Source organism: Vollenhovia emeryi, unplaced genomic scaffold (assembly GCF_000949405.1).
Source record: "Vollenhovia emeryi isolate VEMERY1.0 unplaced genomic scaffold, V.emery_V1.0 DF939207.1, whole genome shotgun sequence".
NCBI classification, from domain to species: Eukaryota; Metazoa; Arthropoda; class Insecta; order Hymenoptera; family Formicidae; genus Vollenhovia; species Vollenhovia emeryi.
In genome coordinates, this window is record NW_011967159.1 from 67,450 (window position 1) to 82,137 (window position 14,688).

At 42.6% G+C, this 14,688-nt stretch overlaps 1 protein-coding gene across 3 annotated transcripts in view; it reads right to left on the reverse strand.

Annotated features, from left to right (window-relative positions):
- LOC105561381 (cytosolic purine 5'-nucleotidase) overlaps positions 1-12,499 on the reverse strand; it is an 18,631-nt gene extending 6,132 nt beyond the window's left edge. For 2 of the 3 annotated variants that reach the window (XM_012011306.1, XM_012011305.1), the window contains exons 1-2: positions 12,345-12,477; positions 8,822-8,996 (exon numbers count right to left, since the gene is read on the reverse strand). In XM_012011306.1, coding sequence (XP_011866696.1) covers positions 8,822-8,996; positions 12,345-12,435 — 266 coding nt within the window. In that variant the 5' untranslated portion in view covers positions 12,436-12,477. Of the gene's footprint in view, positions 1-8,821; positions 8,997-12,344 lie in introns of all 3 variants that reach the window. The other variant, XM_012011307.1, reaches the window with a different exon arrangement.
- Positions 12,500-14,688: the final 2,189 nt, after the last annotated feature.

Here is a 14,688-nt window from a genome sequence, read left to right on the forward strand (position 1 = left end):
ACAAACGTTTCATGTCTCTATTTCGTTATTTCCATCATAAAAGAACACTGCCAAAATTTTCCTTGGATTTCTTTTATCGTTATCAGTATGATAAATAAATTGATTATAAGCTTTCACACTAGGAGGAAGTCATGAAGATCTAACATCGACGTAGGCCAAACGTTTGTTTCAGCGAGCCGAAAGATCGACGCACAATATGCATAATAGAAACGTGGTGCTTATATTTCAGATAATTAGCAATCTACAAGTAATTTAGAAGGGAATAGAAGAGCGCGAGGAAGAAAATAATTCCCTAAGAAATGCAGGCAGCTTTTTAAAATTTTTAGAAGTGAGCTTCGCACTCTCCTACACCGCGCCATTAAATCATTTCGCCCCGCTTATATTAACGGCGGTCTAAAATAAAGAATGCATAATATTCTTGCTTTATACGTATCGCTCTTTCGACGTTGACTAGAACGTTCACACCTACATCGCACTTCCGCTCTGCGTACGTCCGGCTTACGGCAACGCCGTTTGATTCCTTTCTTTCTTTTCGATTCTGCATCAGTCGGATTTTCTCCTCTCCCGTGAATCGGTTTACTCGCACTTTTACGAATCTACCTGAGTAAACGGAGGACGGTTAACTTACTCATTCTGGGCGCACTGTCGCGGATTCACAAAATCCGCAGTCGGCGAGGTGTCGTCGTTCGCGTCCTTCAGCCACATTTCTTTTTTTTTCGCGGAATATCAACTAATCATCGGTGCCCTGCGATCGAGCTGTTATCCAGCAACGATGTAGATGCGACGAAGCCACTAAAGAGATCGGGACAAACTAGGAACGAAATATAGTCTAAAATAAAATTCCCATTTCCCGGTAATATATATATATATATATATATATATGTTATACGATAAATGTGATGCAACACAAAGATGGTATATTAAGAAATGTACCGAGTTAGCTCTGAACGTGTGTTGTAAGAGCAAAAATAAAGCTCGACCGACTTACGTGTTCGTAAGAATACTCGTTTCTTTTACGTTTCGCATTTATTCCCTAACTAAAGTATAAATGTTTCATTAAAAACCATCTTGTATAATTGCCACACAAATTTACACACAATAATGCGTCGTGAGATTTTCTTGTCATTAAAATCGCGATCTGACACACAGAGAGTTATAAATCAAGGTAAAATTCTATCCCGAGTGCCCCGATTCGAATCGTAGTTCGTCTAAGGGCCAGTTTCACAACTGCTAACCAAAGATTAATTGATTCTCTGTCTCTTCTTAGATAATAAGAGAGAAAAAGACAGGGAGTCGACTGAACTCTGGTTAACGGTTACCCGACGTTCGTGAAACTGGTCCTAAACCGGACTCTACAATAAAGACATTGTCACAAAGAGAGAGAGAGAGAGAAATTGTTTGCGCTGCTGATAACGCCGAGTCAACGAATACACTTTCCACTTCTCGCCAGCACTCGTGTTTTCTCCGGAGGACCGCGAGAAAAAGCCCAAGGAAATATCCCAGATCGCGAAATTCCTGAAGTCGGTTTTTTTTCTTCTACCAAAATGTGTCAAAAGCCTGAAGGAAGCGGAGCGAAATGTCGCGGACACTGGTCGGTGAAACGTGACGCGAGTACTGCAACAAGGGGCATGTGTGTCGAGTGAGAGAGAGCTGCTTATACGAGGCGCTCCGCGAGATCCTCCAGCGTGTTTGTGTTCGGTAGAACTGACAATGAGTCAGAAAATGTCATCGACTCTCAATGACGCACACACGCGCATGAAAGCTCTCGAGTAGGATTACCGCGGCGCAATGTGTCACAGTGTGTACGAAGCGAGCGAGCGAGCGAGCGTACGAGCGTGAAAGGCGTCACTTTGAAAGAAAGGGAACGACGGCGACGGCGACGATGCCGTTCGCTCAATGACCAAACGTCAACTGGTCCGTGGCGAGCCGCCCGAGTCGATTAACGCAACGATGGGAGCTAATTCATCGTCTTCCGGGCGCGAACCTCCCCCAATCTGAGGTGATCGCGTGCAGGACGGCTGTTCAAGTTCCACGGCTAAGTTCCGTATACATAGGCCAGTATTCATAGTCGATTCTTATTTCAAAATCATCTTAAGTGTTGTCTTAAGACGCTAATACGGCTCTGTGATTGGTTGAAAACACATTAAGAGTATACTTAAGATAATCTTAAATATAAGAACGGACTATGAATATCGGCCATAGATGCAATAAAGATGCCACTGCAGAGATCGAAACAAATATAGTCCAAAGATCGTCCAAAGATATAGTCGAAACAAATATAGTCCAAAGATCTCCGATTTTCCGGGAATGTATACGATGCGATGCAATATAGAGATGATATTAATAAATGCACTCAAGTTAACTCTGAACCCGATGTTGTAAGAGTAGAAGTGGAGCTCGACTTAGGGCCCAGTTTCACAAACGTTGGTTAACCGTTAACCGGAATTCAGTCGACTCCCTATCTTTTTCCATATTGTTATTTAAGAAGAAAGACGGAGAATCAATTATCCTTCGGTTAGCAGTTAACCGATGTTTGTGAAACTGGCCTTTAAGGCCTGTGTCCACGATGTTAAAACGTGGTCCAGGTTCTATGTTCCGAGAAATGTGCAGTCAATCAGCTTTTATGGAATAGCTGCAAGTCGATTGGCTGCACATTTCTCGGAACTGGAACCCGGACCAAGTTCTAGCAACGTAGACACGGGCCTTTAGGCTGATATTACATTTATCGCACGACGAATTGTTCAAGCATGCCGATTAGTTACAGAATAGAAAAGTCTCTAGAAATGTTCTATTCCGCAGCCAATCAGCGCGTTTGAAAATTTTGTCGTACGACAAATGTAATACCAGCCTTACTCGTAGAATTCACCTTGTAATTACGGCGCGACGACGATCGCACGATGCAGCATCGGCGAAAATGCGTGCGAACGAAACGCGCGTCTCCCCCCCCCCCCCTCCTCACGTTTCCACCGGTTTTCCCTCCGACGCCCGAGTACGCGAGAGGGAAACTCGCCGTTCCTCTATCTTTTCCTTTCTTTTTTTTCTTCTTATATCGACACCGGAGGCGTTTTCGCGAACTTTAACGCGAACGTTAAACGGCACAATCACGCGAATCCCGTCTAGCGCGCCAGGTGAGTCATATCACCTTGTGCTTGGTACACGCGTGAGAACTTGGCCGTATCCAGTCTAATTTTAGACGTCCTGAAACCGTCGATTTCGATCCTACGCTTGCATGGCACGTATGTATGCCGAATGAACTTTAGGTCCGACGAGGCTCGCGTTACCGTAATGCACGGTATGCGGCGTTCCATACGAGCACGGATCGCGAGTGTGCGATTAGAGAGCTCGTGTTTGTATGTGCGACTCGATCGGATTTGTGTTCGGCGATACAGAATGCTAGATACGTATGGTAAGTATCCACATTTTTTCTAATAAAGGCACGATTTACAAAAGAGAGAGAAGTGCATATTAATATTTATTGACACAATATTAATATATTGTATCATTAATATACATTAATAGCAGTATATACATCTAGAAAAAAAGATTTATTTAAGTTAAACAAAAACGAGATACGTTGAAATCACGTCTCTCTGAATCTATAATACTAAATTTTTATTTACTTCTATTAAAACATTTGCTAGATTTGAGGAAATACATATAAATGCTTAGACATTTCGGTTTTATATCAAATAAAATGTTGATTAAGGTAAAGAAAACAATTATTTGAAATTAAATAAAAATGTAGCAGAGTCAAAGAGAATTTGTTTTATTTCAAAGAAACTGTTTTTTCTGGGAGTACTTTTATATATAATAACAACCCAGTAAACACCGAGCATCAATTACATTGCATTTATGTTATAATTTCTCATTCGACAATGTAAATGTAACATAACACATGTGTTATATTACATTGAGTGAGAAACTCCAATATAAATGCAATCGATGCTCGGTGTTTACTGGGAATAAATAATATATGTATATATTGCTTTCCTTTTTGAGTTATTTCGCCTCATAAAATTAGTAAAAGCTTCCCAAGTGGAAGCTGCGTGTATTAAGCCAACGACACACGATACAATTTTCCATACTGGATTGCTTACGTGAACCAATAAGGATGCAGAGTTTTAGGGCCGTGGTTAAGCAATAAGACGTAAGCAGTAAACGAATTGACCAATCCGTTCTTATAATTAAGCTCATCTTAAGTATACTCTTAATGTGTTTTTAACCAATTACAGAACCGTATTAGCCTTTTAAGAAAACACTTAAGATGATTTCGAAATAAGAAACGACTACAAATACCGGCCATCATTCTCGACTATGATTGGTCAATTCATTTGCTGCTTACGTCTTATTGCTTAAGGCCGCTTAACGACACACGATACAATTTTCCATATTGGATTGCTTACGAGATCCAATCAGGATTTAGCTTTAAGTCACCTGATCTAAAGCTCTGCATCCTTATTGATTCTCGCAAGCAATCCAGTAGGAAAAATAGTATCGTGTGCCGTTGGCTTTATACTTCTGTCAGTGGCATATTGCGGCTGGTACCTCGAGACGAGCTCGGTCACGCGCTTTAATATCAGTCTATCTATAAGGACATCGAGATGTACCAACGGTCAATTTCGCGTAATCTCGCCGTTAATTGTTCCTAGCACGATCTTCTTATCTAGCTCCGCGGATTTTTCAGTTAAGTCGGTCGAAGGCGTCGCACAAGAGGATGTGTGCATACCGGCACGCAAGTCACGCGGGCTGAGGCACGCACCGCTTGCACTTTCACCAATAATTTATTCGCGGCGTCTACCGCGCCGCGCGTCTACGTTACGTCTGCACATAAAATTCTTTTAATACCTAATTCACTTGACATTTAATGACAGGCCTAGTGCCAGACTTTTCACCGGCGAGAAAGGGGGAGAAGTTTGAATCCTGGTTAAAAAGAGATTCGGAGCGTCGCTCTCCGATTCGGCAATCTATAGACAGGAGGAAAAAAAATCTGAGAGATCCTACACTGAGAAAAATGTCCGATTAAATATAAGCGGATAGTCCAATTACATAATAACAAATGGATATATCCAATTGAATTGTATATTCGATGTATCCATAATTTAATCGGAAAACGTAATCGGAAACAATTAACCCTCGGAAACACTATTCAATTGATTGATCCGGTGATTATTTTTCTCAGCGTATAATACACTGAGGAAAATGTCCGATTAAATATAATCGGCTAACCCAATTATATAATAACAAACGGATATATCCAATCAAATTGTGCATATCCGATAAAAAATATGATCGGTTTGTCGATCAAATTTCACACGGTAACTACATTTTCATCGGATAAATTTCATCCGATGTATCCGTAATTTAATCGGAAAACGTGGTCGGAAAAATTAACCATCGGAAACACTATTTAACCGACTTATCCGATGGACATATTTCTCAGTGTACTTAATTATGAATCCAATATATTCAACATCATCGTGCATCACCCGGAGCTAGTAGTTGACGAGTTGATGAAGCGTTTATGGCGCAACGCTAATAACAACATGAATGAATTACACGCGAGTTTACTATTGCGACGTGGAGCTCCTCACGTTGCCAGAAGTGTCTGCCAGTGACTCGAAATAAGTTGCGCGTATTGCGTAAGTTTTTGATCGTCACTTTTATACGTTCGCGGTGGATAAAGTCGGCGATTGCGGACGAATGACCGCACGCGTATCGACGCCCTGAGAAAAAAACGTGAACTTTAGCGGCGGCAATTAAAGCTTTCGAAGAGAGCGTCTTTCGAGATGTATCATACATTTTAAAATGTTCGCGATTCTTTGTATCACATATGATAAACATTATTGGAACTGGAAAATTTCTAAGGAAGCACGTGCAATCGTGCCACCTTACGTTTCAACCTTTTGTTATTTATAATTTTATTACTTGTGACATCAATACAATGCTGAGAGGAGTTCTCGACGTGTCGTCGCGAAAATTATCCGCCAAGTGCCGCCCAGCATCCTCTCGAGGGCACGAAAGCTTCACGGGTGTGTACTTTTGTTTATATTACAATACTGACAGCGCAATTCTTGTGAAGCAATACTTTGGCTTGATTACATTAAAACGTCAATTGTCGTTGCTGCTATCTGCTTAGTGAAGAAACTTGTTTGCGCCGCTGGAAATTTTTAGTCGCTTTATCGCAATTGACTCACAAAAGCATCTTGACAGTGCTTGGCCCAACAGATTACGACGGACATGCAATACGGGAAAGAGAAAGAGAAACGCTTTAGCGCCCGCGCGTATAGAGATGATACTTTCTTATGAAATCGTTACATCGAGTTTAATTGATCCTCTCTCTGCTATTTATACGTCGTATACAAATACGAATAAACGGAATAAATGCACACCACATGTCATTGGAAATATATATTTTACATGTGTAAATTAATTTTGTTAATTCAAATTGAAATTTAAACGCCATTTAGGACCTGGCATGGTGGTGGCCATTAATTTACTAATTGTAAGTAAATCCATATACCGTCTTTTCCCACCCTGTACTGCGCGCCGTTACTATCGGACATATATAACACAGGTTTCCCCTAGGTGGTCTTTCCCTCTAGACCATTATCGTCAGTGAATTCACGTGTTCTAAAAATCGCTGAACGATTTTTGTAAATTATTTTAATTTAATTTTAATGCCATACTTAGCATTATAAATTTGTTATTTTTAGATGCGTAGCGAAGAAGCAGATTTCGACTGATCTCTTTCGCAAGATCGTATCTCGATCGTTCCCTCAATTTCCGGTTTCTCTGCTTAAACCTCCATTCTGGATCATAATGAGTGTTTCAGCAGAAAAACCACAAATTGGGCAAAATCGAGACCTTGCGAAAAAGATCAGTCGATTTGCCAATTTTCCAACAATGTTCTAAAAAATTTAATTTTTAAGAAATTTTATACATTTACTAGTAAAATGTATGTACAAAATTTACAATTCATAAAATTCTTCAAAATTTTACTATTACGAAGTATAATTACTAGTGAAATGTATGGTAAAAATTTCAAAAAACTCTCATAAAATTCTTTGAAACGCCGCGTTGTCCCACAATTGCAATATACATTCAGGTTAAATGTTAAAAGAAAATTCTCTCCGTGTGTGCATATATGTATTTGTGAAAAAGAAAGAAAGAGAAGAAAGGAAGAAAGACTGAAGAAATAATCATTTCCAAGTACAATGTTATCTAAATTATTTCGCTGAACAGCCGCGGGTATCGTGAGAATTATATACACAATGTCGGCCCAACAATTATATCATATTGTACGCGATGGCTGCCGTTGACACAATGCAGTTCTAAGAAAGATTGCTGAAGGATCTCGTTAGTAGTGTGACGAAACCCTATTATTATCTAATAATACCATTGAGCGCGTTAATCTACCGCAATTATTCTCTCTATGCGCGGTTTTGATTCGTTTCCCGCATTGTTCTCTCGCGTTACAGTAACGAAAGAATAGCGAGCATTCACAGAAATATCTGTAGAAAGGAAGATAAGGCACAAGTATTAACGGCTATTTCCGTCCTCAACAAGATGACGATGAATTATCGAGCTTAAGCAGACGCCGTCGATCTTAGCGAAGGTTTGGCGACTACTTCGCTGACACAAGGCGACAAATTTCACCGTCAATAAATTGCGACGGCATCCCAGACGCAGGATATAATCGACGACTGACTCGAAGAACGTCGCGGTTACTCGAGATACGAGAGACCATTCAAAGAGTGTAGCATTAAAATGCAGCGACTCAAAAGATCTGTTGTTTCTATTCCTCGCTCGTTTTCCTCGCGAGGCACACGACAAACATTCCGTATACAGTTTCCGATATTATACAAAACGTGTAACAAACGCGCGAGACGAAAATCTTACAACGTAACGCGAATAGAAAAGAGAGGAGTCGTTTGACAAACTAAAGTCAGTTAGGCCCCTCGCGTCCAAGTCGAGGTCTTTCCGTTTTTCCGAGTTGCGTTCGCGCGGGCTGGATGGTCGGTGCCGATGATAAAAATCCGCGGCTTTGCCAGGAGGTTTCGAAGCGGCGATCGATCGCGAGCGATGCCTCGAGAGAGGCGTACCTCTCTCGGGGTCTTCGCATCAGCCCCGTTACGCGAGCACTGCAGACCGTTGTGCAGCAAGCGCGCGCACATTATCGGGAGATGCGACGCCGCGTGCATATATCCTCCGGGTTTCCCGGACCACGTGAAAACCTATATTTTCCCGGACGCAAAATCGATGGCCGCGACACCGACACGTTGGCGCGAAACTCCCGCTCGCGCGAGAAAATTCCAATCCCGCCGAGAGAAATTCCAATCCCGCCCGGGCGTAAAACCGGGAGGATCAGCCGACAGCCAAGTTCGTCTCCCCGTCTCACTTGGAGGGCCTTAAATTTCCAAGCGATACCGTTCGTCTCGCACGAAGATAAACGAGCGGCCGAGGGTACGTCGTCGCGCAGATTTGTCGCCAGTACGCGACATTGATTCCAATAGCGGGAAGCGATCGCGCGTGTCGCGTCGCGACACGCATCTCGCGGGATGCCTCTGGCACCAGGAAGTGGCGTGATCGAAACGCGAAGTGAAATGAGTTTAAAATTAGGCTGAAAACTCTGCATTACTGACCCGGGGCCAGATTCTATAATTGGAGTAAGGTTTTTCGCCGGTCAACTGGCGGGGTTGAACGCTAGTCTCGCGCACCTGCACGTCGTCAGGCACGTCTTATCAGCGTTATTAATAGCACCGCGGGACGTCCCGACCCACTCCGCTTTCACCCCCGGCAATGTGCAGAATCCCAGATTTACCTGTGCCCCAGTTCGCGCTTATCACTGCGGGCGCCGTGCGTGCCCTCGTTGTAGCTGTCCAGGTCTTGCTCGCTACGATCGTTCCTGGTCAGTCCTACGTTAAGGCCGAGCATGGCACGGTGGATCGATTCCTCGGGGAATACGTTCGAGTCGTCCGGAAATCGCACCCTCGGTCCTGCACCGTAAAATTCGAGTCGTCTTCGTTGCAATTCAAGGGTTCGGGCGGGGGGTTCCGCGGTAATGGAGCGAGCCCGCGATTCGTAGCACCTTCGCGCGGCATTCGTGACAATAGGTGCGGTTGGTATTCGCGACGAGAGGGAACGCGTTAAATTTACGAGCGCGCGTCTACGCCGACACAAATGGAGCGGGGCGAGAGATGAAGCAGCGTTTACCCGGGCATTTAAACTGGATTTTACGAATTGCGGGCTTGTCTCGTTGCATTGAACCCCTTCGATCCGTCTCCGAGGAAGTTGAGGAGAGAACAATGGACTCGCCGCGTGGATAATTACCGAGATACCGCCACGCGCGGCGCATCTCCTCAAGTATCATTTATCGCGCGACGTTTTCCAAGATCCGATCGCGTCTCCCTCGGCAGAGACAGATTAGATATATTAACTTGAATCTTAAATCGCAATCACGCGCGACTCGATTTAAAAGCCTCGGAAAAGGTACAGAGGAGGCGGCAAATAATTTAGACTTTTTTTTTTATATCTAGACGCGTCTCCAACTACATTAAAAAAATATATAAATATGTTGTAAAAAAACACAGAGAGAAGGAGATAATTACCAAAAGCGTTGCTCGCCGGCGTAATGACCAGGTCGACAATTCGCTGAGTCATCGCGCAAATTAATGTCGAAAAACTGATCGGCAATCACGCAGTCCGTCGCACGGCCCTCGATCTCTGTCCCGCGCGAGCGTCAATGTCGTAATGACGGTACCAGCAACAGCTTTCGACCGTGAATCCGCGGTCACAAATAGCGCGATTCGCGGCCCGGACGGGAGCACGGAGCGCGGCGATAAGAGCCCGGCGGATCAGGCCCCAAGGGTCAATCGCGTGACGAAAGCGATAGAGACGGGCAGGGTAATCGCGGCTCGCGTGATACGCCGCGATTTTCATCGTTTTCTTTCTCGCCAGCGAATCTCCCGGGTCGGGAGGCGAGAACGCGCGAACGAGAACGAGACCCTGGGGCTTAATCTGCCGCAGGGACGATGTGTACTTGACTTTCACCAAACGTGTCGCTTAACTCTAATCTTAGTTTAATTCACGCTTGTCTCTTTCTAAGGGAACAGTTGGAAAGGGACAGAGAGTGAATTAAGCTGCGCTTAAAGTTAAACAGCGTTGGTGAAACCGGGCCTAACCGTTGGCCTTGCGAAAACCACGGACGGATAATATGCGGACAATGTACAGGGTGTTCCAGGAGGAAAGGTCAATATTCTGGGAGGTGACAGTATCCGTCATTTTAAGCAAAAATGTTCATATGAATATACATATGTCCCGTTCCCCACTGTCTCCGAGATAAAGCACATTTTGTTGACGTCCTCGTTCAGATAAAACATGAACACTGGGAAGCGTTCCACTTTAACGCAATGTATTGAAAACCTTGGAAAACACTTTACGATTCGGAATTCTGCGTGTAGGAAAGCATCGACGGTATTCTTTAACAGCAGCAGTCGCACTACCATCACAGAAACCGTAAACATACAGCGTATTAGCACATTCGACATTTCCTACAATGTAGAAAAATTGCATGACGACCAATGGCTGGCAAATTGAAGAAATTCACCGCGAAAAATATTACCTCAACAGTCAACAGACGTATAAGAGTAAATTCCCGCAGACATTTATGAAGTTGGATGAGGAGTGAAGTGTACAGGAAAAAAAGTAAATGCACGAGACATTCAAGTGGCTCTATCTCGGAAACAGTGGGGAATGGGACATATATTCATACGAACATTTTTGCTTAAACTGACCGATACTATCACCTCCCAGAATATTGGCATTCCTTCCTGGAACACCTTGTATACGTATATATATGAAAAATCGGCCGTGTATCGACGGCGCGTGTCCGAGCGTGTTTTTGAAACGTGGCGTATCTCGATGTTATCCTCGGCGGCGATAACGGCGGCCACGCGTATCGTCTTTGCTGTCTTTAATTATAAGGCTTACGTTTTAATATCGTTTTCGTTGGCTTCAATTATTGGGTTTACACTTTTAAATTGCTTACCTATCGAATTTTCGTGAATTCTCTTGTCGCATGTTTATCAAACGGTCGTATATCTGCGTGGGGAGCCTTTAGCGGAAATTTACTCTCGTAGACTCGGCGCGAAGAAAAGGCCGCGGATGATGCATCGTTTAAATGATGTATTTTTTAGTAATTTATGATTTAAGACGCGAAGAAAGAAACCTCTTCTACGGTCTTTCTTCAAACAGTATGTTACTCGGGAGATATTTTGCACGCAGATTATTTTTCTTACGGACGTGTTTGTGTACAACTTGCCGCGCGATATTAGCCATGGAGAAAGAGAATGTCGTGCAGCCTCCCGAAATACATCGCGGCCGAAGTGTATCATTTAAAACGAGTTATTTTCGTGCTGTGCATATGGATTCGTTTTCGAAAATGCGTAGGTTACGCCGGTATTTTCGACGATGTCGCAACTATTAGAACGGACGTATTAATAGGCCGAAAATATTCCAGACATCCTGCATCGACATAGTACGGGCCATCCCCCCTCCCTTTAAATGTCGATTAAAATCGTCGCAAAATTAATATACCTAAAGTTGGAGTCTGCTCCCTCGAAAAGCGTCGCCCAGATGATAAGAATCTGTTTCGTGCTTTGACATTTAAGGTACTTTACTTTTCATCGATAAAAAACAGCATAAACGTGCGAGGAAAGACTCGAGTATATTCTGCGACGATTACACGTGTAAAACGAACGATTCAATTTATGATTATCTACGCGTCTACCTTCACCACTTCTATATCAAAGATATATGTTATCCTAGGAAATAAAACCCTTCGATACTTGTGACTTATTTTATTCAGACAAACGCACTCTGTCTCCTGTTTTTCTATCAAAATCTGTTCGAAGTGTTATTCGTCGTCGCTCCCAGACGGAACGCATCGTGGTTTAAATATCGGCGTGATTGCTGTGATTAAAAACTGACGAATTTAACTTATATTTTACTTTACTTATAACAATTAATATAACCAGCAATTAATATGTATTTGCTTATAATAACGAATATATACCTAATTTTTTCAGTGGTTTGATTTAATATCGCACGTACATGTACTATTCACCTGATTTTATTTTACGTCCAACTTTCTTTATGCCGAACGCTGTTACAGCTGTCGAGCTAAAGAGACACAGCTTCCAATCGCGACGTACGAATATATCTAGATCGCGAAATTTGCATTCGTTATTCAAATACCGAATATTTAAATGGAGGCACTTTGTGACGCAAAGACGTAAAGACACAAAGGCAGGTGTACACAGGTGACAACAGGCGCATTCACTAACCTTTGGCTGGCCTGTCGATACCACTTCTTGTTGCCGCTCGGGTCGTTGTCGTGCTGCGGCGTGTTAGGCCCCATGTTCTCACCGTGCGCATTGCAGTTTTCAAGCTCCATGATCAGCTGCAAGTGCAATTCACACGACATTCAGCGATAGAACGTTCCTCCGAACACCTTACGCTACCACGCGTGCCTACGTGCGTGTTTATGCACAAAAGGTTTCTTTGGATTTAGTATGCCTATTTATTCGATTGAAATCTGTTTCATTGAAACAACATATGCTTATACGAAACATTATTTGTTTGAATAAAAATTTTGTTCTTTTATTCAATCTCTAGTATCTGATGGAAAAGACACTATTACTTCAAGTAATATCTTTCAATTAAATGATTATATTATTTTGTCAGGCGCCTATACAGTTCGGCGCTGGATGGCCGCCGAACTCTAATTATGCGGAGTCTACAATGCGAGTCGCAGTCGTAAGAATAAACGACTATGATTGGTCAATTCTTATGTGTCTGACGAAATTGACCATCATAGTCGATTATTCTTACGACTGCGACTCTGCAACTTGCATTGTAGACCACGCATCATAAGTAAAATCACGGCGGCCAAACATACAAGCGACCGCATAAGCAGGCGCGGTATAATCGTCTATTCATTATAGCTGAACAAAGTGTACTAATTCAGTGTCTATCTTCCGTCTTCTAATGTAGAAGGAAAACGATGAATGCACGTCTGTGTTTTTCCTTCAACTGAGACAAAGATAGACGTAATAATTTGACTATTGGTCAGCTTACCAAGAGGTTGATGTTGTTTGAAAAAAATAATATCGTTTAGATCAAAGACCTTTTGTCTCAAACAAATATTTTATCGCGAACGAAGATATATGTTATTTCAAATTCAAACGATTTGTTTGAACCATTTCAAATATCCAATTTGTTTGGATGCAACAAAATTGATTAAATCCAAAGAAATCGTTTTCTCTGTGCACGCGCGCGGCCACTGTTAGGGCCAATTTCACACACGTCGGTTCCCAGACAGCACCCATGTCTGAAAGACATCTTTAAAACGTCATTAAGTTGTCTTTTAGACATGTACGTCTAAAAGATGTCTTGAAGGTATCTTTATGACGCCTTTTAGACATGTGTACTGTCTGTGTCAACTGTTAATCAGAGTTCAGTCAACTCCCTACCTTTTTCTATCTTGTTATCTAAGAAGAGACAGAGAATCAATTAACCTTCGGTTAGCTGTTAACCGACGTTTGTGAAACTGGCCCTTAAAATATTTTCTTGGCCCTTAATAATTAATTCCGGTTTTCAGCAACGTCGTTTACCTTTGACCTTACAATCAGTTTTAGATCGTCTTTTGTCTCTTTCTAAGGGGACAGTTGGAAAATGACAATTGAACTAATTGTAAGATGAAAGTTGGTGCAAACGGGTATAAAAGTTAACTAAGGAGACTCGTCGGATTTAATTCTTAATAGCGAGACAAAGTTTAGCATCAAGAAGAAGAAAATCCACTCGTCAGCAAAACATCGACACAAAAGGCTCTTTCAGCTGTAATGACTCGAAGACTCGGATTTACATCAAAAGCGAGTGGGGAAACCTGCTGCGTAACGACTACATGCTGTTCGCCAATATTTGCCTTTCACATGCACTTTGTCCGCGTCGAACGCGGATCAAGCGGATTTCGCGGGAGAAGAGCAATTCGCGTTATTCGCCGAAGCGCATCTTCTTCTTCGTGAATTTGGCTGGCCAAGCCAAGCGGGGAACAATAAAATTCGCCGAAACAGTAGGCTTGTATTCTATTGCCGCACCGGCGCAGTAAATTGGAGCAAGACACGTAGCTTACTGCACTAATAGTTCACCAGTGCATAGGGGGTCAATTCTGTATCTTACAATACAGTGAAAATGCTCAAAGCGAGGGGCTTTGTCTCTTTCTAAGGGGTTAGACAGAGACGAAGCTATTCACTTTTAGCGTTTTCACTATAGTGTAAAGCAAACGACACACGATACTATTTTTCCTACCGGGTTGCTTACGTGAACCAATAAGGATGCAGAGTTTTAGGGCCGTGGTTAAGCAATAAGACGTAAGCAGTAAACGAATTGACCAATCACAGTCCGTTCTTATAATTAAGCTCATCTTAAGTATACTCTTAATGTGTTTTTAACCAATTACAGAACCGTATTAGCCTTTCAAGAAAACACTTAAGATGATTTCGAAATAAGAAACGACTACAAATACCGGCCATAATTCTCGACTATGATTGGTCAATTCATTTGCTGCTTACGTCTTATTGCTTAAGGCCGCGTTTGTGTGTCACGGCCCTTAAATCAGATGGCTTAAGA